Source organism: Melospiza georgiana, chromosome 5 (assembly GCF_028018845.1).
Source record: "Melospiza georgiana isolate bMelGeo1 chromosome 5, bMelGeo1.pri, whole genome shotgun sequence".
NCBI lineage: Eukaryota > Metazoa > Chordata > Aves > Passeriformes > Passerellidae > Melospiza > Melospiza georgiana.
The window spans coordinates 42,067,712-42,093,101 of NC_080434.1; the positions used below are offsets into that span (position 1 = coordinate 42,067,712).

The following is a 25,390-nucleotide window of genomic DNA, read 5'->3' on the forward strand; positions in this document are numbered from 1 at the left end:
TAACTCCAAAATCCAGTGTGCATCAGTGCAAATTTTGGCAGGCCTTTCTCCTAAAGGCTCCCCTTGGAAAACTTCTGAAGCTACTAAAACTTGCTCTCTGCTACAGATCCAGCCCTGATTTTGTGTAAATTAAACACAGAATCTCTTCCTCATTTTGTGTAAATTACAGAAAACCCAGAGAGGAGGACATCAGCGCATTAGTAAGAACAATATTTATAAACTCTGGGGGTTCCTAATGGAATTCTGTGGGTCCAAAAAAACCCAGAGGGGACTGGCAGAGCAGGATTCTTCAGTTGCAACTCTAAATGTGGTCCTGGGTGAGCCTAAGCTGCTCTCTGAGGTGGATATAAAAAGGGCCAGGGGCAGGTACTGTGTTCCCACCAGTAAGTCTGTGCCTGCCTTTTCCTTGGACTTTTGGGCTTTTATGCTGTTTTATTTGCTGGGCTGTTTTTGTATGTATGTATGAGGCATGCAAATGACTATCATTTAAAGCCTGGAGAAAAGAAATGAGTACTGGAACACTACTGAAGGTGTGAGGAGTGTCAGAGAGCAAAGGCTGAGTTACTGGGCTGCAGCAGAGGCTTTAATATGAAGAAATGATTTTTGGGCAGCAAACAACAGGAACTTCTGGGTTTGAGACACACAGTCCCTTTCCCAAAGGGTGCAGAAGATGCACTGGTTAAATGACAGTGCCCATAAAGTGTTTTGTTCAAGTTGTTTGATACCTCAGTGCCTCAGAGAGGAGGCAAGTGGAGAAGAGCTGTGCCTGCCTCCTGCTGCAGCCCTGTGTTCATGGATGTTGGGCACAGCTCCACCCTCGCCGGCAGCCCTGTGACATTCCTTGTGACTCTTTCCTTTTCCCCCCAGCCTCTGTACATGGGTGAGTCAAGCTGCCAAAGCATGTTGGAAGCAATCCAGCAGGCAGGCCTGAGTGGCTCTTCCTTCCTGTGAGCACAGCTGAGTGTCCATGCCCTCCCATCTGCTGATCCCTCCCAGCAATGAGCCACGCTGTGGCTGGCAGGGCGTGCACGTGTGTGCACACACGTTGTCCAAGGCTGGGAGCTGGGAACAGCACCCTTTGGATCTCCTCATCCCCATGGCCATTCCTGTGCTTGGGAATCAGGCCTGAGTGGCTGCACAGGCTGCTTGTCCGCACTGCTCTGCTTTTAGGGGAATGGGACAAAGTCTTCCCATTTTGGCCTCCCCGAGGAGAAGAGAAGCACAGCCAATACCACAAACACAAAAACTGGATTTCCTCCTCTGTGGGGCAGGAAAACCAGGTGATTGTTCAGGGGTATGGGAAGGGCATTCAAAGAGACCTGCCAATGCTGGGGTATGTACAGATGTGTCAGCTTAAGGTAAACTATTTGCTATATCCCTATATACAGCATCTAGTGGGTATAAATCAGCAAGAAAATATTGGAGAATGGGGAATTCTCATGGTCTTTGGCGTGGATCTGAGCTTTTGTCATGGTGCTTTCCTGCAGGACTGTGTCCAACCACCTCTGTATACACTGCCTCTGCCAGGAATTCAAGGAGCACCCTGAGTCTGCCCTCCCAGGTACTGTGTCTTTCCAGCTTCTTACTCCAAATACCCTGACTGGGGATACAGATTAGCAGGGGATCAAATGTAAATGCCTCATCATGTTTTTTTTTAATTGTAAAAACCCAAACAATTAAAAAACCATGTTTGAGGAGATTTGAAAGAATCCCTGAGGGAACTGTGACACAGAGCACAAGGAAATTCAAGTTGAGACTAGGGAAAGGCAAGAGGTAAGCAGAAACCTCCAGCTGTAAATTTAGTGGTGCTGGGGTCCCAGGGGGCTCCAGGTTATCTCTCTGAGACCAGAGAAGCACAGACAAGTCATAGAAGCAAACAGCAAAAGCCAAGGGGAGGGGTGGGAAGGGAGGGAAGGAGCTGTATTTGATTAATTCCAGAGCCAACTGGCACTCGCTTGATGGAAATGCTAATTGTCCCACTGACATACACCCACCAGTTATTCCCCTCATCTCCTCTAAATGAAGCAGGCTTTTCTTAAATCACAGGTAACACAAGCACATCCAGGTTTCCACCCTTCCTCTTCCTCCATGTCACACCCTCACTTACAGGACCAGCTGAACTATTTACTGCATGGAAATCCTCCACAGCATTACACAGCTGCTTTTTATTGTTGTGCTTGGTTAAGAGTCAGTCCTCCCTCCAAAGGAACAGTTCCTCCCTGCTGGGAGCAGCCTGTTACCTCTCAGGGTGTGCATGACAACTCCTGGAACCCACACCAGGTCTGCAGGTGCATTTTACACTTGGTGTTTCCAGAGCAGCTCTTGGAGCAAGCACAGGGCAGGCTGCTCCCCAGAATAAGGCTCTGCTCACCAAAAATGCATGCAAGGGGCCACTGTAGGGCAAGAAGTGTTCCCAGCAGTCAGCCTGTAAATAAATGTCATCAGAAGCCCCCAAAGGGCTGCTTTAAGCAGTGTGCTTGTTTGTTTACACAACTATCTTGCACTGTTTCAGAGAAATGACCCATTTGCAATGCTGCTCCATCCCCTGGGGAGTGCTGGGCTTCTAATGAGATCCAGGACAGAGTAGCTTAAAGGATTAGGAGCTGAAGTCACCAGGAGTCTGGGGAAGGAAGAAGCCAGTGCTGGATCAAGACAAAACACCATCCTGGGCAGTGGGCATGGCAGAGAAGCAGCCAAGGATGGCTGCAGCTCAAAGCAGGAGGTTTTCCTGGGACTGGGGAGACAGAAAACCCCAAAGAGCACGAGTGCTGTGAGCTGGGAGTGCCTGGTGTGCCAGTGTCCCTCTGGGCCAGGAGGGGAAGGGCTGCTCTACTGACAAGGCTGATCTGACACCCGTGCAGTCAGTCACTCAGAAATGATACACAGAGCCTGCTCAGCTCCTCAGGATCAATACCTGGAGAGGAGTCAGCTATTGACCTGGCTTTTGAGCAAAACTCCACAGGAATTATGAATCCATGCACACTGAGGTCTTCTCAATGAACCAAGCTTAAGATACAGCTGGAACCATCAATACCCTTTCATCCTTCAAAGCAAAGTTTGTGCTAGGAGAAAAGAAATGAGATTATTTCCACGGCCAAGGTGTCATCTTCCATTTTCAGTGGGAGACTGCCAGCACTTCCACAAAATAAGCAAAGCCCAGCAACACTTCAGTTACTCTCCCTCAACAATCCAAAGAAAATGTGCCACTGAAAAACTCAATTCAAACAGCTTTAGGGTTACAAGGCTTGCCTTGTTCAACCACAGGTAAGTTTGGATGAGTCAAAGCTCAAGGTTTTAAAAGGAAGGAGGAGAAAAAGGGGGGAAAAAAAGCCAAAGGAAAAAGCACACACTGATAGTGGAAATGTTTTGCAATCACTGGCACAATAAATGAGCCTTTTCAGTCTGAACAGGGCCCAGGATGCTGCACAGTGCTCAGAGTAGCTGGGCTTGTATGCTCAGAGAAGAGAGAAGAGATCTGTTAAACCCCCCCAGTTTATAGGAATAAACCCTCTTCTCCAGAGGGTGTGTTTAAATGTACTTTACATTTTTAAAAAAAGTTTGCCTAATAGCCTGAGCAAAGCATACTATTTGAATATTGAAAGATAGTTCAGCTGCTTCTGTATCTGATTATCCCAGTCTTTCCCATGAGCATTTCCAACTTACTTAAACTTCCAACCAGAATCCCACACTGGTTTGGAAGGGACCTTTAAGCCCATCCAGTTCCACCTCTGCTGTGGGCAGGGACACCTTCCAGTGTCCCAGGCTGCTCCAAGCCCTGTCCAGCCTGGCCCTGGGCACTGCCAGGGATGCAGGGGCAGCCACAGCTTCCCTGGGTAACCTCTCCTCAGCTTGTGAGGGCTCCTCTGTGCAGCCATGTGCAGGGATTTCACCCAAAGCCAGGGAATACCTTTGGCAAGTTTCACTGCAGCTTTTCAAGCAGGTTGGTTTTCTGGTATTTCTGAACATACTGGCAGGTGAGAGGTTAATTACAGAGCTCTCTGAAAGGAAGCTGAAGAAGACAAATGCAGTCCAAGGCCTGGTGCTACCTCCCCTGCTGTCCAGAAGTGGAGAGTAAAGGAAGAGCACAGACACAGTGGGTAGGTCAGGAGGCAGGTAAGGAGTCAGGAATGCTGGAGCCTTGTTGACAGCCTGAGGTTTTCAAGCAGGTAATTTGCCAAGCAGAAAATACTTGTGAGTTATACTCATCTCCCCACGTCCAGGGTTGTTTTGTTCAGACCTGCAGCTGCCATGAAATAAATGGCCAATGACTTAAAACTGAATTATTCCCCCTTTACCTGCACCTGGGGGTTCCTAGAGCAGGCAGAAAAACACCTTGCAGAAAAACACCTAGACTCAAACCTCCTGGTCTGTCCACAGGTCTCAAAATACTCCACAGATGTGCTTCTCTCATGCACTCCAAACATTCCTAGTTCCTCTGGTGCACTCCACTGCTTCCCTGTCTTTTGCTCCAGACTGAGGAGGAAGAGGAAGAGGCTCCTTGCACAGGTACAAACATGTCCCTGGAGACTGACCTGCTCCCAGTGGCAAGATATGACTTGGATGGGGGAAAAAAAAAGGCAAGCCCAGCTCTTCCTGGCACCTGGCAATGTTCTGGTATGTGAGAAGTCATCTGGCCCTGCTTTCCTTTTGCTTTCTTAACCTTCCAGAACAAAAAGGGATTCAAGGAAAGGCGTTCACATGTGGGAATTTTTGCCTGGGCAGCCGTTCATCTTGTGCTAGATCCTTCCCACTGCCAGGGCCAGTTGTAAAATAATGCAACACAAGAAGCAGAAATTGAATTTTGAGCTATAGGGGAAGCAGGAAGAGCAAAGGATATTCTCTACATGTCGAGGCTGACTCAGGATAAAGAACTTTTTTTTGGTCTCATACACACCCCTTGTGATCTCACACAGGATGGGGATATCCAGCAAAGCACACAAAGTATGCTCCCCGCTTTCCCCCTTCCTCAGTTTTCCTGGGAGCATCCTATGGAGAAAAAAGAGCTACAAATCTGCAGAAGGAAGGCTTCAGCCCTCTCTTTAGATGGTCCTTAAATCCAGAGCCTTTTGAAAGGGCCTTTAGATTGATTTCTTAGGAAGGAAAAAAGAAAAAAAAAAAAGAAAGCAAAACTAATTTGTGATTAGAAGGCACAAAGATGTTCACTCAGATGGAAGCATTCCTGAAAAGCGAGGGGAAAACCACCCAAGCAATTCATTCAGCTGCCCTAAAGGGTAAACAGCAAACTTGAACACCAGCCACAAATCCTGATTATTATTAACAGCTTGACCAAAAGCTTATGGGTTTTGTACTTTCTTTTGTACTCCTGGAATCTGATGAACTTAAAAAGATGTGTTTGACACCAGAGCAAGGAGGAGGCTGCCTCTGCAGCAACACAAGGCTAAACATTTCTCCCTCTCCTGCAGCCTGACACTCTGCCTCAGCCCAGGAACTTTTCCTGCCTTTAAAAAATCATGTAAAATGTTTAATTGGGCCTTCCCTTCCAGGCCATTGGAAGCAGCAGTGTGGGGAGCTGTTGGCCTGGAGAGCTGATTGTGGAAGGGCCAGGATGAAGGAGCTTTGCTTTGCATTCCTGTTCCCAACACAGCCTCTGCAGAGCACAGGTGGGTGCAGAACCTGGCAAGAGGAAAGGCCCACAGGACAAGAGTTGCGTCCATAAAAATTCCTGCTGCTCCTGGCTGGGGGCACAAGAGGTTTCCCTTTATGCTTTGTTTAGGGTGTAAGGAATAATCCAGATTCAAATCAACAGGGATGGTGGCAGGGTGTTCTGAAGGATTTGTCTCTTCATGTCTGAAATTTCCCAACCCTCCAGCTGCAAGTGGGGGGAATCCAAAACCAAACTCCTGCTGAAGGGAAAATTTTAATTTAGAACATGCATTTACACCCCAGCCTTCATATCCTGCAAATCTGCATTTGGAGTCTCACAGCCCTTTTATTCACAATTTTTCTGTCTTTCTCAGAAAAACCACCAAGCTCCTCCCCAGCCAGGCAAGCAGAATGGGGAAGACAGCACATCCCACCCAGGTGAATGCTGAGCATAAACGGTGCTGTGCAGTCCCAAACAGCACTAATGACTGCCCTCAGGAAATGCCAGAGCAGGGGTGAGCACACAACACCTACAAACTGCAGGTCAATTACTCCCAACAGCTCACTGGGCTTCTCTTCCGTCCCCTGGTGTGGGTGCAGCTCCCAAAACCCCTGTGCTGGCTGACTGCACCTGACTTGGAGCTACAATTGCTTGGAGCTGCTTTTTGTTGGTCCTGGAGCATTTTTCTAAGTGCTGGTTGAACATCTGCCCCTCCAAGGGATAAAATGTGCTCCCTGTAGGACAGCACACAGAGCATTTCTGCCTGTCTTTAATTCTGTTTGCCATGACCACCTGCCCAGTTGCTTCCTGGTGGTGGCTGAACACTCCAAAAGCTACATCTCTGTAAGGCGATGTCCAAGAGACTGCAAGAATTGTTCTCCTAAACAGGATTCTAGGAAGATTTTCTTCCAGTGCTCCCTTTTACTCAGAGAAACTTCAGTTTGCTTGTTGTTTTGGGCAGAGTGTGAATTTTTTTTTTTTCTCGTTTTCAACTTGGAGAGAGGAATTTTGTCCCACACAGCAGCCCCCCAGTCAGGCTCAGCACCTTGCCATTGGAGGTGGGTGTCACGTAGCCCTTTTGTGAATTTACTGAGCTGCCAGCAATGCCAGTCAGCAAGTTCAGCTAAAGGCCTTCATGGCGCTCTCTGCATCCAGCCCCGAGATCTGAAGGCACAAATGGGACCAGAAAATCCTGGGCATGTCAAGTTCTTTTTGCCCTTTCCTGCCAGACACTTCAGTTTACTTTAATTTGAACTTTTTGGGGTGGTCTTGTGGTGGGAAGTTTGATGACAGCCCCGAGGTGCACAAAAGACAGGGAAGGAGAGCAGCAGAATTCCAGAAACATTGTCACCATGTAGGGATCTTGATAAATAAATCTCCTTTTTTGCTGTTGTTTTTTGTTTTTAAATCATTAAAGGTGAGATGGAGAAGCTGCACAGACAAATCACTGGAAACCCAAAGAATTAATGAGAAGGTGAGGTTACACCACACTGTCACTGCAACGAGCACCCAAGCCCTGATTACAGCCTGCCACCAAGAGAACCACAGAATCTGGACAAAAAAAAAATATTACAAGAGGCTTAGCATTTAATGCTCTAAAGCACTAAATCCACAGCAAATCCTCCTGAATCTAAATATGCCTAAGACATATTTTAACTTATTTTTTAAAGTTTTCACAAATGCCATCTTATGCTCCCAAAAAACTAAGCTCCACTGTTACTTTTGCTTTCTCAGTAGTCTGCAAATCAGGTTACAATCCTGTGCCTCGAGTGCCCTTTTGGCACTCCCCAAACCTCTTCCCACTAAACAGTAAGCAAGTAAAAAGTAAGCACTTATTTGGATTTATCTCCCCTTTTAAGCCCAAGTAACCCAAAAGTGTCCAGCAGATTAGAGCTGATAAAAGCAGAATTTTTGGGGGTGATTCAAGAAAGTTTGCCTGGAAATTATGCAAGTTACTGATGGCTAATTTTACCACCTAAAACCTCGGGGAGGATTTTAATAAGAAGAAACACATCCCTCCATTTGTGCACACTGGCTCAAACAAAAAGGCCAGTGGCTGCTGTGATCTACCTAACTCTAAGTTTTAATTCTTAGTGGTTTAAATTAAGTAGAGGCTTACCCAGTGTGGAAATTAATTAATTTTTCTCCACTGGTGCTTTTTCATTCTCCTAATAGAGTCCACACACATACCTTGGGATCACTTTCTGGCTTTTGTTCTCCCAGGACTGGTGTGAAAGCTAAACTTGGTCAAAACCACGACTGTTAATGGGAAACAACAAAATGCTCCCACGGAATGGAAGTTTTATCCCATGGAAAGAGAACAGCCAACAAGAGAATTCCCACTGCAAATGTGATGGGGCTCCTACAGGTTCTGGATGGGAAGAGGATGGTAAATACACCTGGAGCAGCCTTCCATTTCTCTCTCCTTTCCTTCCCAGGCAGGCAGATCCATGGAAGGAGCACTGCTCCCAGGGCTGGGGAGAAGCACTCTGGAGGCAAGGCAAACAAGCTCTATCAGTGAGAGTGCACTTGTGCAGATAACTGTGCTCCTCCTGCAGCTGGGCTGCTGCTGGCACTGCTCTGGCACTCATGGGTCACGCTCCGGCACGGCACACACAGAGCTGTGCCGGCAGGAGCTCGTCCTGCTGGGTGGGAAACTCCACAGCCACTGCAAAGTTCTGCCTTCCCCATGCTGCAGCCAGGGTGAGTCTGACCAGCAGGCTGCTGGTGGGGAGTCTCAGCCCTGACACATTAGGGATGGCCCTCCAAGGGTGCCACAAAACTAAACTCTGCACAGGAACACCTATGGGCTGCTTACACTGAGTTTTGTCCTTCAGTTAAACGCACAAATGAAAGGAGAAAGAGCCCATGTAGGAAGAGATAAAAGGGAATAAATTAAATTGTGCTGTACTTCAGCACTCAGAGCAGCCCCCGCTTTTAATAGTAAGAAGGGAACAAAACTGAAAGTGTTTAGCAGGGTTTGTTTAGCAGACAGCAGAGCACTGCAGAATTTCCACTGCTCTGTGAAACTCTACAGGCACACTGCAAGGGAGCTTCTGGAGTCACCTCCAGTCTCCTCGGGAGGAGATCTGGTGTCTGGGCTGGAGCTCCAACACAAGTTGTGTTTGGGTGAGCCGACCCCATGCTGCAGGCTGGATCACTGTTCCAGAGCACGGAGCAGTGAGGTGCCAGCAGTGCACGCTGTCCACCTGCTCCAGAGCCAAATTCTGCAGCCAGGCTGGAAACACCTCCCTCGGTGGGCAGGGAGCAGGGCTCCGTCCAGGACAGGCTGTGGGACAAAGCAAAACTCAGCGTCCTGCCAGCCTGGATCTGCTGGGAGGCACCACAGCCGGGTCCAGGGATGCTGCCCTCCGGGACAGGGATGTGTGGCAGGACCATTTCCTTGTTTTTCACAGAAATGAAATCCCTGGCAGGCCGTGCTCTGCCTTCACCAGAGCTCTGTGGCCCTCCAAACTGGGATACGGGATGATGATACAATGATTCTAGGAATTCCCTGGGTTGAGAGGAATAATGTGCTATTTTTTTTTTCTTTTTAAAAATAAGCACGTTGCCATCATTTTCATTATCAGCCATGTCTACACACCATGAACAACTCCTGGGTGGGTGTTTGCCCCTCTGGGTTAGCTGTGAGTTTTGTGGGTGAGCGTCACATTTTAATTGTAAAAAATTCCCTGCTTAACCAAGGCCGTGTAAAATCTTTATCAGCACGGTAACTCAGGAGAAGTTGTACCTCCCCAAAATAAATACTCAAGCTATTCAAAGTTTCCAAAAGGGCTCGATAAAAGCCATTGGTCTAAAGATTTCCAGAAGGTCAGAAAAAATGTGGCGTGGCTGGGAGCAACAGAGCCCTCCACCACCACATTGAACAGGAGCACTGCAGCTTAACAAGCGAGCCCCAGACTGGAACCAAACTCAGTGCTCAAGTGCGTGCTTTCATTTGCGAGCACCACGCCTGGGCTGGCAGCCCAGGTTTTATTGCACTCCTGTCACCCTCCTCCTCCCACGGAACTGCTGCGGACCACGGGGAAAAGGCGGCGAGACCAGCATCTCCCCAAAACTCCCTAAGCCCTAAAGTACCCTCACCCCAAAGACACCGTCACCCCAAACGCGCTGGGGTCACCCACAGTGCCAGGCCGAGATGCCATCACGGCACGTGGCGGGGATTGGGGCCAAGCCTTGGCCCCGTGGCCGGGATTCGCCCCACGGCCACGCACCACCCTCCAGCCCCGGTCTCCTCACGGCTGGGATCAGTCCCGGGGCTGAGGTTCACCTCCAGGCTGGGATTCACCCACAGCTGGGGCTCACTCCATGGCCGGGATTTACCCCATGGCCGGGATTTACCCCACAGCTGGGGCTCACCCAATGGCCGGGGTTTACCCCACGGCCGGAGTTCACCCCACGACAGGGATCTGCCCCGTCGCTGGGGCTCACCTCACGGCCAGGGTTCACACCGGGGCCCGGCTTCACCCCACGACCGGGATTAGCCCCAGGGCCACGGCTCATCCCACGGCCGGGATCCGTCCCCCCGCGCCGGGAATCGGCCCCACGAGCACGGCTCTCCCCACGGCCGCCCCCCCCCGGCTCCGAGGCGAGCGCGGCATCCCCTCGGGCAGCTCCGGCTCCGGTGGCAGTGCGGCCGCGGCCTCCGGGGCTGCTCGGCGGTGCCGATCGCCATCTCCCCGCGGCGGGGGCTGCGCCCGCACCCCCCGCACCCGCGGCCCGGCCGCGCCGCTGCCGGCGGGGCCCGACATGGCGGCGGGGCCGCTCCCGCCCGCTCTCACCTGCATGCGGCGCGGCGGGGCGGCGGGGCCGGCGGCGGCGCGGCGGGGCGGGCGCACACGACATGCGGGCGGCGGCCCGCGGGCAGCGGGGACGGAGCCGCGGGGCCCGGGCGGCAGCGGCGGCGAGGAGGAGGAAGGAGAGGAGGAGGAGCAGGAGCGGCGGCCGGGGCGCGCAGGGCGGAGGAGACGGGGGCGGGCGCGGGGAGGCGGCGGCGGGCGGTGCCGGGGCCGCGGCGGGGGGAGCGCGGGCACTCGCGGGGCCGTGTCAGCGATCACGGAGCGGCTCCGGTGGGGGCACGAAGGAACCAGCCGCCCCCTTTATCCCCTCGTTTCCCCTCCTGTTCCCCCCTCGGTTTCACAGCCGCGGTGGGAGAAGGAAGGGACGCCTGGGAATGCGGGGCGAACGGCGGGGATTTGAGTGTGCGGGCATCTGCTCGGTGTCTGCCAACTCTGTTTCTCCTCCTCCAGGCAGTGGGGTTTATTGGGCGCCGAAGTGTCGGTGGCACGGATCCTCGTGGGCAGCCGGAGCAGGGAAGTGCAGGTAAAAAAAAAAAAATTAAAAAATTAAAAAGCACCAGGGAGTGTTTGAGGAAGCAACAAGCGGTCGGTGGAGCACAGGGAGGGACAAGAGATCAGGCTCTGGGGCTTTTAATTGGAATTTGCTTTCTGCTGCAGCTGCCCGAGGTGATGCTGGACCCAAGAAGTTCATTGTTGGCCGGAGAGTGGGAAGGGCCTCAGCGATGGATCAGGGGCTGTTGGTAGGAAACAGACTTTGGGGAGAGTGAGGTGTTTGTGATGGGTGAGCATTATCTGCGAGCCCGTGTATCTCCAGAAATCCGTGCTCCATCCGTGCTCCAGCAGAGACCTGCTGGGTAAAAGGCCAGAGGCTCACAGGGGACTGAGGGACAGGGGACAATGCCAAGTACCTGTCCAAAATAATTTCATTTTACCCCTGGAGCCTTAAACAAACGGCTGTCACTCCTCAGCTGAGGTGTTTTAGCCGAGGAGGGTTCCTTTTCCTCCCATCGCCCTCCTGCCTCCCCATGTCCATCCTTTCCGAGGACACTGAGCCAGGTGTTGGATTGGATGAACACAGTTTTGTTTCAGTTTGTTTTACCCAGCCACCCTTGTCTGTTTTAATAATCCTTGCACACAGATCCATTGGGGAGTTCTAGGCAGCCACATATCCCTGATGTAAAAACACTTGGACACACACTGATTGGGAAAGACTAGGAGATTGGAATGTTTTTAATTAAAAGCACATCAGTGTGGAATAGAAGCCCCCTTTAACCATTACAGTTTGTGGTGTGGATCTGAACAGCTCAGGACATGCAAGTGAATGTAAGTGGATGCTGCTCCAGGACAGTGAATTAGGTGTCTCTTTTCCCACCCACCCCACAAGGGAGTAGGGGTGCGATGGCAGCCGCAAAATCTCTTTTTGGAATTACACGTGGCTTGCAGCGGGCAATGTTCTCGCACACAGCCGTGGCTGAACAGGTGTCAACGCCCCCATGGCTGAGGGCCGCGGTTCTGACTGCCCTCAGGAGCCGCCGCCATGTTGCTTCAGGGAAGGGGGACCAGTTAGGCCTGCAGCGCTACGAAACAACCCGGGTTCGCCCTGAGGCCCCTCTGAGGCCGCTGAAGAAGCGAGCTGGAGGCTTTTGACCAGCCCTGGGCAATGGTCGCCTCTCTCGGGGCAGCGGAACCCGCGCACCCGCGGAACGGTAGGCCCGGGCGCGGCGGGTTGGGGGGACGGCGCTAGGTGGCACACCGCTAAAGAGCCCGGGCCTGCGGGCTGCCGGAACGCTTCTTCTCGGCCCCGGGGAGCGGGTTCCGAGGGAGCGCTTCCGGTGGCGCACTAGGGCGGCTCGGCAAAATGGCGGCGCCCGGCGCCCGCTGCCTGTGGCGAGGTGAGGGAGCCGCGGGCGCTGCCCCGCGCTGCCGCGGCCCTGAGGGGCTGCAGGGGGGCCTGTCCGGGCGGGTCGGGGGTGCGGGGGCCGCGGCGCGTGTCTGAGGCAGTGTTTGCTCTCTCCCCGCAGCGCTGGCCCCGCGGTGCGGCTGGGTCCTCCCCGGGCTGCAGCAGCGCCCCGCTGTCCCCGCCGCGGTGAGCCCCGCCACCGCCCGGCCCTACGCGGCTGCAGCAGCCAAGTGAGTGCGGGTCCGGCGTCCTGGGAGGTGTTGGGGGGTGTTTGGGGGGTTTGGTGTCCGCAGGGCTGGTCCGACAGCTGGCTAACCCTCAGAGGCTCCCGGAGAACAGCCTGCGCTCGCAGGGAATGTTTTCTGTGCTGATGGCATAGGGAAAGCTTGAGGCTGTGGTGTTGGGCTGTGCTTTTGCGGGGTGTAGCAGGGTCGCATGTCAGAGTAAAAGCTGGTGAGCTTCTGGAGTCTGTTTGAAACCCTTCCCGTCTTTTAATTGGCTTTTCATTGTTTAATTTGCCGTCTCTGTAATAACAGCGTGGCTGGGAGAAGCAAGAGTAGACAGGGGAATGAAGTGTTCTCAAGTGCTGCAGACTCTTTACAGAGGGATGGAGGGTCCAGTTATTATTTTAATATTGCTTTCCTTGCCTGGATACCCTCTGAAAATAGGGAGGAAAATGAGAATTGGGTGTTCAACTGAATGCAAAATGCCACGGGAGAGGGAGGAGAAAACCTTGCTTTATAAAATCAGAGTGCTGTGAAAATACGATAACTGATGACCTCACAACGTGCCTGGGGTTTTTCTTTTTTGGTCTTAGAGCTGCCAAAAAAGATGCCAAGAGGAGCCGGCAGGAGAAGGCGAAGGAGGCGGCCAAGGAGAAGCCCCTCCCTCGGAGGCGGCCGCTGATGAGCAAGCCCGTGGACGACGTGTACCTGACGTGGCTCTACAGGAGACCCTCCTATGGGCTGGAGCAGGCCGTGGGCATGCTCAAGAGGTTCCAGGAGCTGGACTTCACCCACCCCAAGCAGTTTGTGTACATCAACGTCTTCCTGGACATGGCACTGCAGAAGAAGGTGGGGAGGCAGTTCTGGCACTCCTGAAGGCTTTGGGGCTGCTCAGACTGAGGGCAGTTCTTCACCTTGTTTGCATTTTCTTTATTTCATTTTTAGGGGGCCAACTCCCTGTGGTGATGTAATTTACACTCAAGTCCTAATTTCTGTTTGTTTGCTTTAATTTTTTTTTTATTCCTTTGCCAGAAAAAAGTGGATCCTTTTTCCAGTGGTGTCGCTCTCCCCCATCGCTTTACGGAGGATGTGAACAAGGTCTTGGTGTTCACAGAGGTGGGTGAGCCAGAATTCCTTCATTTTCATGGAGTTTTGTGCTCACAGAGGTGGGTGAACTAGAATTCCTTCATTTTCATGAGTTTTTCTGCTCACAGAACTGGGTGAGCCAGAATTCCTTCATTTTCTTGGGGTTTTGTGCTCACAGAAGTGGGTGAGCCAGAATTCCTTCATTTTCTTGGGGTTTTGTGCTCACAGAGGTGGGTGAGCCAGAATTCCTTCATTTTCATGGGGTTTTGTGCTCACAGAAGTGTTTAAGCCAGGGTTCCTGTGTTTTAATGGGATTTTTGGTGTTCACAGAGGTGGGTGAGGCAGAATTCCTTCATTTCCATGGATTTTGGTGTCCAGCACACTCTTGCAGCTGTCCTTTGCCAATGAATCATTTTATCTCTGTGAGATGATCCCAGAGAGGTGCCATGGGTTTATTTGGTGGCTCTTTGGACTGAATTGTTTGGAATTCTCTCCCTGAGCTCTGCTGGCAGCTAATTTGCAGTGCAACTGTTTTTAATTCCTTTTTTCTCTCAACAGAATGAGCAGGAAGCTGAGGTAGCTCGAGAGCACGGGGCTGCCATCGTGGGAGGAGTTGAATTAATCAAATGGGTGTGTATTTTTCTTAAAGAATTACATAAAAATCCTAATTGAAATTGGAGCCTGGAGGGGAGGGGAGGAAGCCTTATGTCCAGTGAGCTCTGGCTGGGAGGCAGCAGGCAGAGAGATGTGTTTCTGTGCTTGGATCCTTTTATAAACCAGCTTGAATGCAAAGAGTGGAATTGTGCTTGTTGCAGATCCTGGAGGATGAAATCCAGGCTGATTTCTATGTGGCTGTCCCTGCCATCATCCCCAAGTTAATCCCCCTGAGGAACAAGCTGAGAAAGAAGTACCCCAGCACCAAGAGAAGTAAGGAGCAGTTCTTGCTTGCAGCTTTTAGCAGTTCCTGAGGGGGCTGGAGCCCTGGGGGTGCCCCTGGAATGGTTTCTGTCAGGATGTGGGGTTACTTTGGGAGTTAGGTTGTGGCTGCACCGCTTGTCTTAGTCAAGGGAACTTTAGGGATCCATTTTTTCCTGCAACAGGCAAACCTGGGATAAGAACCCAGGTGCATTTGGCTGCTAGGTGCCCTTATGGTTATTAATCCTGCTGAGAGGGGAAGGAGGGAACAGGGAGACTGTGATCTCAGTGTGGGCACCATTGTCCTCTCTGTGAAACTGTGTTTTGCACTGGTGTTTGCTTTAATGAACAGATTGAATGATCTCTTTCCTGGTGCCACACCCATCTGTGCCAATAAGCATTGCTCAGCCAGCTTCTTTTGTTTTTGTTTTTGAACAGATTCCCTGGGCAGTGACATTCCCAGAATGGTGCAGTTCTTCAGGGAGTGTCACGAGTACTCGGTGGAGGACGAGAGTGTCATCAAGACAAGGATAGCCAGAGTAAGTTGTGTGCAGAGCTCTTACATTTTCTGTCCGGAGCAGAACTGTAGTATTCAAAGAGGAAAAAAAAACATCTCTTCAACCTCTCTCTCAAAGTTTTTGACCACTTTTTCACTAACCTCTGGAGAAAATACAACTCTTTTTTGTGTGGCATCTTCAGCTGGTTTTAAACTTTTTGGTTGTTTTGGTTTTTTTTTTTGTTTTTTTGGTTTTTTTTTGGTAAGGAATAAACTATGGGTTTGTAAATCCATGGTCAATATGCAGAAGAGTCAAAAAGTCTTTGCTTTAACCAAATAATTAAAGAATTCTAATTTTAATAACTGGAATTGGCGTAGGAAGCAAGAGCTGTTTGTGTTACTTGAAAGAGAAAATAATTTTGGCTTATTTATTCATTTTCTCCGCCCTAAGCTCTGGTGGGTTTTTTTGTTTTCCTTCTGGTTTGCATCTTTGTAATCCTGCCTGATGTTTGGTGTTCCTCTAACTGAGGGTGGCACAGGCAGGAAGGGTAGGAAATGCCTGGAGCTTTGCCTGGCAGTGCTGGAGACAGATGAGTTTATAAATTCTCAGTAGCTGCTCTGAGCTGTGCATGGGCATTCCAGGGGCTTCCTTGTCTGTATTTTTGTGTGTAGCTGGAATTCTTGACCTTGCTGTTGGAGGAGTCTGACTTAGTTAAGAAATAAGAAGGGAACTAAAGGATTTACTGTGGGAAGCCGGCATCTTCATTTGGGAACTATTTTGGAGTGCTTAGAACCCTCTGAGCATGACCTGTCCTCATCATGGAGCTGATGAGCTGGTTCTTTTGATGGTTCTGTTCAAGCTCCTGATGCCTCCAGTTCTAGGTGCTGATGCATTTTGTGGCCTTTGACAGCTCCTTCATTATAGTGAGGTTTTCGCAAAAGCACTTGTGTGTATGTTGGTTTTTTAAGAGTTGTTTTTTTAAGAGTTTTCAGCCCTTAAAGCTACATGTTGTTACAAAGCCCTGGGAATTTTGTGTCCTGAGTGGAACTAGGGAGAAGAGTGAGCAAATCAGCATTTGGATAAGGCTGTTAATGGGATTTGTCACTCCTTCACAGGGAGCACACAGAAAGGAAACCTATCCAAATGTAGAATAAACATCAATAGCAGTGCTTTCAGATCCATTCACCAGGGCTCCAGGCATCATCACCATGACTAACTTGGCACTGTCCTTTTGCAGCTGGATATGCCCACTGAGCACATCATTGCCAACCTGAAAACAATTATCCAGGATATCTGCACCTTCAAGCCATCTAATTTTGGTAAGGTTTGTTCAGGCTGCAGCAAACCCAAGTGGGAGATGGGAGTTCTTTACTGGCTAGTCGTGCAGTTACCTTGCTGCTCTCCAAGTATCTCTAAAATTCCTGCTCCTCCAAGGGAAAGTTGATTCTTTCTTTCCTTTTTTTTTTTTAATTTTAATTCCTTAGCCAAAGGAATAATCAAGTCAACTTTAAGCAGAGGGCATCTGCTTAGCGGGACAGGAAATGGTGATTCCTGAAATAATTTTAGTCAAGGAGTTTTGTGTAAGCTAAAATCCCATTTTTTTATGTTGATACTTGCTTAGTGTCTGCCAGAAGAATGATCTTGCTTCTCTCCCAGTGATGCTGCTCAGAGTAGCTGCAGACACCAGACCATATAAAGCCAAGTACACGTGCCTTGAGAAGCCCAAATAAAAACTATAAGGGGTTGCCTGACTTGAAATATAAAGTAGGTGCAGAAAGGAATGCTTTGTTTTGATTATTTTTTAAAATGAATTTAAATCAATGTACATCAGCCCATTTTAGTGAGGATTAGCTTTTCTACTGATTTGGAGTGTCAAGCCTGATTCTGGTGGTGTTTTCACTGCCTTGATGTCAAGGGCTGGAGTGATCAGTTGGGTGGTGCCCCCTTGTGTTCCTAGATCCCATTGTGCAGAGGCTGGTTATCAGATCCTCCACCAGTGAAGGCTTGCTGCTGAACCTCGATGGAATCCTACCTCAGGTGGAGAAAGCAGAGGAGAAAGAGGAAGAAGATGCAGCTGATGATGATCAGCAAAAAGCTGTCCAGGAATCCGTTAGTACCTGATGTCTTCTCCTTGTGGGCCTGGCGCTCCAGCTGGGGAAGCAGATGTGAAGTGTCACTCAAATCATGCTCTGTGAGAACAAAAAATAAATGCAGCTTGTGGATTTCATGTCTCAATTGGGTGTAACGTTGTCAGGAGCAGGAGCCTGTTGTCAGAACCCAGCAAGTGTTTTCCTCCAAGGAAGAATCAGACTTGTTTTGTGAGGGGAGCGAGCATTCACCTTGCTCCCATGTTTTCTGGAATACCAGCTGCAGACCCGGCTCTTTGCCGCTATTTTCCGCGTTCTTTCCAGGAGGTGGCGCTCCCGGCCTTCCCTCCTGTGCAGGCGTTGGAATTTCCTGGAATTTCTCCTGAAGTGGTTTTTTTGGGGGGTTCTGTTGCTGAACACTTGTTCGTAAAGCTGCACCCCGAAATGTAAGATGGTCCCAGAAAGGATTGGCTGTTTACCACAGGGACGAGCTGGTCCAGATCTGGAAAGGTTTAAATCATTCCTGTTACTGGAGGTAGGCCTCCTTTTTCCAAGAGCTTACTGGGATCTGGCTGCATGGGAGTTCTTTTAGCTCCCATCAGAAGCATTTGGCTGCTGTCAGTCAGGGTGACCAATTCCTGCCAGGCCACGCTGATTATTTTTGGTTGTGTGTGGGGTGCTTTGCTCAGAGTTTAAACCAAAAATTCCCTTTGAGGTGTGTATAGGAAGGTTTCACACTGACTTAATAGACTTTGCATGTTGCAAGTGGGAAAAGCAATGCCAGTGCACTGGGATGTCTTTATTGCTTAGGAATTACACATGTAAGGGATATTATGAGGCATTCCAGTGGTTGTGTGGTGTTTGTGACCCAAAATTTGAATGTGAGTTAGCTGTTGGTGTAGAAAAGCAAAGCCTGTGGTATTATCTGAATAGATTTCTCTTTTCTCTGTTCTTCTGGCTTATTTCCAAGACTTCACTGTCCATTTTGGGAAAAGATAGGCCTGCCCTCTGATGGGTGGATTTAAAAAAAAAGTGATGCTTAAACAGAAATGCACAGGTGAGCTTAAATCAGAAGCTCTCAGACTGCTGAGTGTGCTCTCAGAGAATAAAAGCATGGAATAACAAAGGTTCCTGCAGGGATCTGCACTTGAAAAATCCCAGAGCTGTGGGGACACAGGAAATCTGGGCCTCTGGAGGTCAGGGGGGCAAGAGAAGGAGCTGGTGGGCTCAGCAAGTTTTCAGGTGCAGTTGTGAACTTGTACTACTGATTGCTGAGGGAGTAATGCCCCTGGTCTGTGCCATGCTGAAACAGTGCTGTACAAGCTGTTGAGTGCCTTGGGACTTCTTTTTATCCTGGAATGTTGGATTGGCATGGGGAGGGGAGAGATGGAAGGGGTGATCAACATGAGATGGTTCCTCTGTAATGAGCAGATTCCCCAGACAGGCAGAGTGGGACTTGTACATGTGGTTCTTGGGCCAAGGTGCTTTAGAAATCCTTATAATTGTCCCACTGAGCATGGCTGCAGTGGCACTGCTGGCTTCTGGAAGTGACTGTGGGATGGAGGGAGGCAGTGCTGCAGCATCTTTAGCCCTGCAGATGATGTATGATGGCTTTTAGGTTTGTTTTTCTGGCCCTGCTGTTAGTTTAACTAAGGAGAAGACCTGGGATTCAAGCTCAGTGAAACAGAAACATTTGCCCAAAGAAGGAAGAAGTTGTCCTGGGAGCCTGTGTGCAGCTGTGGGGAGTGCAGGGCTGACACTCAGCCTCAACCTGGACTTGTAGGGAATTTGTGGCACTCCAAAAAACCTGGAATTCCTGTGGGTCAAGCTGAGTTCATGGGAGTTGTGCCACGGCTGGAGGAGCAGGGCAGGGATGTTGCAGCTGCCGCCAGTGCTGACAGGTTTTTAGTGCTGAGATGGGTGTTCTGAGTGATTAAATAGGATTTTGTTATCCATGTTCTGCAATACCACTGGTCTTGCCAGACTCTGGGAGAGAGGCTAATGCTGTAGCCAAAACTGTCCGTGTGGGAATAGTTGGATTGACTGAAATAGGACAGAGGAAGGAAAAAAGCTTTTGAGGCTGACAGAAAACGCTGTGAGGGATAAACTTAATTTTCCAAGCAGTTATTTCTGTCAGTACCTCAGCTTGCAGGTGTCTAGAGGCTTCATCCCACCAGGACATGAAGGCAGAAGTGTCAGTGTGTCTCCGGCTTGGAAAACAAGAGGAAAATGCCAGTCTTCCCAAATTGTCAGGTACTGGGAGATGCTGGGTGAAGGTCACACGTGGTGACCCTGCCATGCCATGTTGTTTTTGTGGGCTAATCTCATGGATTTTAAAAAGGAATATTAATAAAATTGTAAAAAAACCCAGTTAAAAGCTGGAAAAATATTTAAGTGTCAGGGGTTCTGGAAGTGGGGAATGCACATGATGCCAACTTCACTTGCCAGAGATGGATCCTTCTCAGAGCCATGTTTGTCCAGCTGTTCTGTGCAAGTCTGAGCCAGCACGTGGCCAGCTCTCCAGGAACACAAGGTATGTCTGGCTCAATATCTTCAGCCAGGGATTTGCCAAGTGGAGGAATGGCTCTTTCGCACCAACTTGCAGAAAACTGACCTCTGCCTAGAGGTTTGGTAAAAGGGAGGCTAAAAGTGGTTAATTTCTACAACCCCAGTGACTTTTTGTGGCATTATTTCAAAGATCTGTGGCAGCAGCTGACAGCTGCATCAGTGCTTTGCAAGTTGTACCCTTCAGGCTTTCAGCCTTTGAACATCTCATATTTCTCCTGAGAGAGTCTGAAGCTTATTTGATAATTTTATTTGCTGCTAATCTGTAAGTAGACTCAAAACAGAAATGCTGCTTTTGTATTCAATAGGATGTGAAGGACAAAACTTTAGCAAACTTTGAATTTCTGAAAATTTCAGGTCTTTTGCGCTGAGTGCTAAACTTAAGAAATGTTGGAAATGAGTGCTTGCTAGAGGGAAAATCTGAAAAATTATCTAAGTTATGGGTCTGGATTTCTCCTGACTTTTAACAGGGTCTTTGGAGCAGTGTTGTGGGAACAGCAGGAAGGAAGGTAGGAGAAATAGGGAGGAGTAGGCAGTAGCTGGACTAGGGAAACAAGTTGTCAAAGCCTAAAGAACAGCAGCAGGAAGACGAACAAAAATGGTGAAAAGATGGACACATTTATATGAAGCTTGTTCTGTATGAAGTTGTTGAACACTATGTGCTTGGCTTTAATTATTTTCACTTGTTCTATATGAAATTATTGAACCCTCTGTGTGCTTGGTTTTAATTATTTGCACCTGTTCTTTCTTGCTGGTGTTTCTTTGAGTTTGGTCAAGTTGTCCAGAGTTTCACCTGAGGAGTTAGAAGGGACCTGGGGCTTGTGTGTTTTTTGCTGTGGGAATTCTGGCACAGTGATTAAAGGCATGCAGTCCTGAGGAGGAAAAAAAAACCCTAAAAAATCATTAGGAAGTGAATCAAAAGTGAGCAGATGGAGTTACCACAGGGAATTGTTATCAAATTGAGCTGCCATCGTTGCATTTAATCAGGTAAGCAGGAGATGAAGGCAGCAGCAGCAACCCAGCCCTGTGCAACCAACTGCTCTGTGGGAACTAGGGTACCGCTACGAAGCAGGAACGCTGAAATTGGCAGGGAAAAAAAAAAAAACATTTCATTCACAGACTAGTAAAAATAAACTCACTTTCCGAGTTCATTTTAATTTGGGGCTTGGAATGGCTTTAACTTCAAATTGGGGCTGTTTTTCTTTATCCTGTGACTTGTAGGAGCCAAACGTTCATTTGGAAACCTTGGCTCTGAGATGTGTTGAGTGTGCACTGCTGGAGGAAGCTTTTCTTGAATGGACATGGTACTGTGTGTGTGTGCACGCCAAGAAGCAATGGACATGGAAATAGACTAGGCTTTACTATTTCTTGTTATAATCCTACAACCCAAACTGACACCCAAAACGCAACAAATCAGAAGCTTCCAACCCGGGTTGAGAGAGTGACCTCTCCCTTGCAGCCACCGGGATGGATCGAGTCACTGGGGTCAGGTCCAACACAAACACGTTTGATTTGCCTGATCCTGGCACGGCTGCGGGGTCGCCGGGGGCTGCTCCATGCCCAGGTAGCGGGTGTGAGGGGGAGGAGAAGCCGGAATCCTCTGCCCCCCCGGCGCAAGGTGCCGGGGAGTGGGAGGAGGAGGAGGAGAGGCTCGGGTGCCGGGAGGAAGGAGGGCGCAGCGCTGCCCGGGGCGGGGCGGGGGGCGGGCGGGCTGCGGCGCGGAGCTGCCCCTTTGTCTGCGGGCGAAGTTTGGCGGCGGGGCGGGGGCTGAGACGCTGCCCCGGCACCTGCCGCGGGCCCGGCGGGCACTCCCCGCTCGCTGCTCGCCGCCAGGGGCCATGGGCGCCCCGAGCGCCGCCGGGGCCACCGTGCTGCTGCTGCCGCCGCTACTGCTGCTGCTCCCAGCCGCGCTGGCCGATGCCGCCTCAGGTGAGTCCCGCGCCGAGCGCGCCCCGGTCCCGCGGGCGGGGGATCCCTGAGGGGAAAGCGGCTCCGGACTCCTTTTCCCCTGGCACACGGGACGGCTCTGCCTCGCTGCCTCGCTGGTCGCGCTGCCGGCCCGGGCGGGGGTCCGCCTCCGCCCCCCGCCATTTTGGCGGCTCCTCCGCAGGCGAGGTGAGGGGCACCGGGGCGAAGCCGTGCCCGGCCGGTGAGCACGGGGGTCCCGCTCCGGGCTGCCCCTCACGGCGGGCGGGAGGGAGGGAAGGCGGCGGCGCTCGGCCGTGCCCAGGTGAGGGGAGCTTGCCCCGGCACGGTGTGTGGCGCTGAGGGGCCGGGGCGGGCAGCGGCAGCCGCAGCCCTCGGGCAGCCCGCGGGTGGCGGGGCCGTGCGGAGCGGAGCGCTCGGGAATGCGGCGCCGGGAGCCGGGCAGGGCCGGGAAAGCGTGAGGGGGAACGGGCAGCAGCCCTGCTCTGCTCCCTGCGGCTGGAGCCAACTTGGGCGCTCTCGGGGAGGCACACCGGCATTTGTCTCGGGTGCTGGACGGACTCGTGGCCAGCGCAAGGCTGTGCCGTGCTGATGTTCGGAGTTTGGGGGTGCGGGTTGGATGCGTTCGTGCTCCTGGGTGGTTTTGCAGCCTGTCCTTTGGCTGTAGGTTGTTGGCTTCTGAAGTGGCAGTCTCCCCGAGTCTTGCTCCCACCGTGATTCCCGATTTTAAGTGCTGCCGTTCCCAGTGAACAGCAGCGGTTCAAACCAGCGATGTGCGTGCGAGCCGAGGCGCTGCTAGGTGTGGGCTTGGACATTTGCTACCCAGTGTTAACTCGTTGGGTAGCACTCCGACAGACTTCACTTTTTCTGGTTTCAGAGCTTTTATTTTTGGTAAATGACGGTACCAACAACCCGAATCCAAGATGTCCCCCACAAAAATACCACAGCAATAAGTCCGGGGTGCTTTTTTGGGTGCTTCAGTTTGTGCAAGTCATAATTTGCAGAATGCTTTTCAGGTGTGCTTTGCAACAGGTGGTGATCACACCTGGGGCTTTGAGTTTCTTGGAAAATCAGGGCACTGTTGCATGGCAAGCTTAATTAATTAATGTGTGTAGTGTTTTTGGCTCACCCATAATTGGGGACAAAAGTAAAATTTATTTGTAAGTAAGGATTGTCCAAGTCCTGCTGAGCTGGGTTGTATCTTAGTCTCCCTTGGTAACTTGTAAAGGAGGGAGCTGTGTCTTTGCCCTTTGTGGGTAAGAGGGATCAGAGTTGGTGAATTTGCTTTCTAGTCCTTCATGGTCCCTATTCCCTGCTCTGGCCCCGGAGGGGATGAGCACACTGGTATTTTAAGGAACTCTAGCTGTCAGTGAGCTAAAAATGAAAGGCAGCCAGCCCTGGAGGGGTAAAACAGCAGGGTTGTGCTGGTCTTAACTAACTGATGTTAAATTTTGGGGTTTTTTTTTCCCTCCACCCCATGCCTCCCAATAATGTGTGACTTTGCGTTTTGCACTGAATTTTGAGGTGGAGCTGGATGATGAACCTTGAAATTATTTTCTCTTGCCAAAAGAACGGCTATTTGCTGAATTTGAGAGAAATATGGCTGGGCTCCTGTGGCTCATCTTCTTGGCAAGGGAAAATAATTCATGGGGGTGCCTCCACAGCCACTTGCAGCTGAGCTGAAGACGAGCTCAAAGGAGGAGCTTTTGATTCCAAGAAGTGTAGCTCACAGGCTTTCTGTACAGATTAGTCTAATCTGCATTTCTTGGGAAACTCCACTTTTTGGCAGGGAAATTCTGACTCTTCTGGGTGGTCCCTTGAGGCAGCCTTTCCGTGGTCTCTTTCCCTTTCATCCTGGAGCTCCTTGGGTTATTTTGGTTTGTGTATTCCCCTCACCCTTTTGGGAGACAGATCATGTGCAGTTGCTCCAGGGTGACCATTTCCAGAAAATCGATAGAAGAGCTGTCATTCAGCTTACTCCTGGTTTTACTTCCTAACCTCTTATTTGATTATTGGGGCGAAATATTTGAATATATTGGTTGGGTCCCTGTCCATGCCTGGGACAAGCTTTCTCTCAATTAGCAGGGCCAGGACAGCTGAAGCAGGAGAGCCCTGTGAGCCTGTCCTGTTGTCCATGCAGGAGAGGTTTAGGAATGAGGATTCACACTGGCTCTTCTCACACTGTTATTTTGGCAGGCCCCCTCTTTTCTCCCTGCCTTTTTGAGACGACCAGAGGTCCTGTCCCTTACCCCGAGGTTGCCCAGCTGCCCCAAAACTGTATTTTTTTGTGGCTGCCCAGTTCAGAGCAGGCTCACTGGAGGATGTGCTGCTGCTCTTACTCGTTCCTAACCTGATTTTTTTTTTCTGGTCCCTCAGGTGCCTGTGTCTCCCACGGCCTCTTATTTGAGGTAGGTGAGCTCGAACGTGCCGTGCTGGGGAAGGGTTGGAGAGGGTGCTGTTCAATGAACTTGACTCCAGTTCCTGCTTTTTGTCATCCCTGTGGCTGGGGTGCAGGTCTGGCAGCTTCCAGTCTGCTGGAGAACACACATCCCTCTCATGGAGAGGTTGGGAATTCTCCCTGGGCCTTAGGACCCAGCCAGTCCAACTGGGTGAGAAGATGTGAGGGACTTCTGGGGTGTTGGAAGCCACAGATGTGCAGTGCCGGGCAGGATGGAGGTGGTGCTTTGTAAAACATGAGTGAAATGCCAGGCTATGTTCTTTCTATGTATTTTTTTCCCTGAATTAATGAGCTGTTAATGACAGCAGCTTAACACTTTTTGCCCTCAGCTGGTCACGGTGAGTCTGGTGTACCCTGACTGATCCTTACAAACGCAACACATTTTCTTTTCTGGCACCTCTAGAAACGTAATCCGTGAGTGACTCGGTACAAGAATCAGAGTTTTTAAGTATTCATGAAGAGTGTTTTGCTCGGTAACGCTTGTCTGCCCTGCTCTGGTACTACTCTGGGCTAAAAGGAGGTGCCTGAGCTACTTTGTGTCTCTGGAATGCTTCTAGATGTGTTTGCTCCTCTTCCTGGTGCACTGTGGAGGGTCCTGGCAGCCCCCAGGAGAAACCTGTAGCGACTTTTCATTGTGTTTTAGACGGTGCTTGGAAACACTGTTTCCTTTCAGTGTCTGGTGAGGGTTTTTGTCCGTGTCTGGTGCGGAGGAGGATGATGATGAGAGGGATAGAGCACCCATTCCATGGGGAGAGGCTGAGAGAGGTGGGATTGTCCAGCCTGGAGAGGAGAAGCCTTTGGGTGGCCCTTACCTGAAAGGAACATGAAGGAGAGATGGAGAGAGGCTGTTTCAAAGGGATGGGCTGTTTCAGGACAGAGGGGAATGAATGGATTCAAACCAACAGAGAGGGGAGGTTCAGGTTGGATGTTGGAAAGGAATTCTTGGCTGGGGGGGGGGTGAGGCCCTGGCACAGGCTGCCCAGAGGAGCTGTGGCTGCCCCTGGATGCTGGAAGTGTCCGAGGCCAGGAGCTTGGAGCAGCCTGGGTTTGGGGGAGGTGTCCCTGCCCATGGCAGGGGTGGCACTGGATGAGCTTTAGGTGCCTGCCAAGCCGTTGTGTGATTGCACATGGAAGTGGCTGCAGGTGAGCTGCTCCTGGGTGATTGTGGGATTGCTGTTTGCTGCACAAGTCTCTGAAGTCACCTGGAAAGCCCTTGGTGCATAAATCAAACCTTGAAGTGCAGCGATGCAGGCACTGCAGGTTTGCTGCAATTGTTAATGCTGCACAAGTCCTGCCTCTTGCTTGGC

The 25,390-nt window shown here is 50.7% G+C and overlaps 3 protein-coding genes across 4 annotated transcripts in view; 2 read left to right on the forward strand and 1 right to left on the reverse strand.

The window, feature by feature from the left end:
• Positions 1-10,452, reverse strand: part of CNOT6L (CCR4-NOT transcription complex subunit 6 like) — a 29,129-nt gene extending 18,677 nt beyond the window's left edge. For both annotated transcript variants that reach the window (XM_058024160.1, XM_058024159.1), the window contains exon 1: positions 10,408-10,452. The gene's annotated coding sequence lies outside the window, so the exon portion shown is untranslated. The remainder of the gene's footprint in view (positions 1-10,407) is intronic.
• Positions 10,453-10,643: 191 nt separating this feature from the next.
• MRPL1 (mitochondrial ribosomal protein L1) lies at positions 10,644-17,269 on the forward strand. Its single transcript, XM_058024705.1, has 10 exons — positions 10,644-10,948; positions 11,083-12,131; positions 12,447-12,555; positions 13,143-13,398; positions 13,582-13,665; positions 14,194-14,265; positions 14,451-14,562; positions 14,989-15,089; positions 16,285-16,366; positions 17,005-17,269. Exons 2-10 carry the CDS (start codon positions 12,086-12,088, stop codon positions 17,166-17,168), a joined length of 1,026 nt encoding a protein of 341 aa, XP_057880688.1. The 5' UTR covers positions 10,644-10,948; positions 11,083-12,085; the 3' UTR covers positions 17,169-17,269.
• A 4,268-nt stretch (positions 17,270-21,537) lies between these two features.
• The window catches only part of FRAS1 (Fraser extracellular matrix complex subunit 1), a 105,926-nt gene continuing 102,073 nt past the window's right edge, over positions 21,538-25,390 (forward strand). Inside the window, exons 1-2 of the mRNA XM_058025165.1 lie at positions 21,538-21,628; positions 24,002-24,033. Of these exons, the coding sequence (XP_057881148.1) occupies positions 21,538-21,628; positions 24,002-24,033 (123 nt within the window). The remainder of the gene's footprint in view (positions 21,629-24,001; positions 24,034-25,390) is intronic.

Excerpts from the sequence above, each read along its gene's own strand:
- MRPL1 (XM_058024705.1), top strand. The coding sequence starts at position 12,086 with ATGGTCGCCTCTCTCGGGGCAGCGGAACCCGCGCACCCGCGGAACG. Across the intron at positions 12,132-12,446 it reads ACCCGCGCACCCGCGGAACG|CGCTGGCCCCGCGGTGCGGC; the intron begins GTAGGCCCGGGC and ends CTCTCCCCGCAG. Across the intron at positions 14,266-14,450 it reads GAGTTGAATTAATCAAATGG|ATCCTGGAGGATGAAATCCA; the intron begins GTGTGTATTTTT and ends TGCTTGTTGCAG.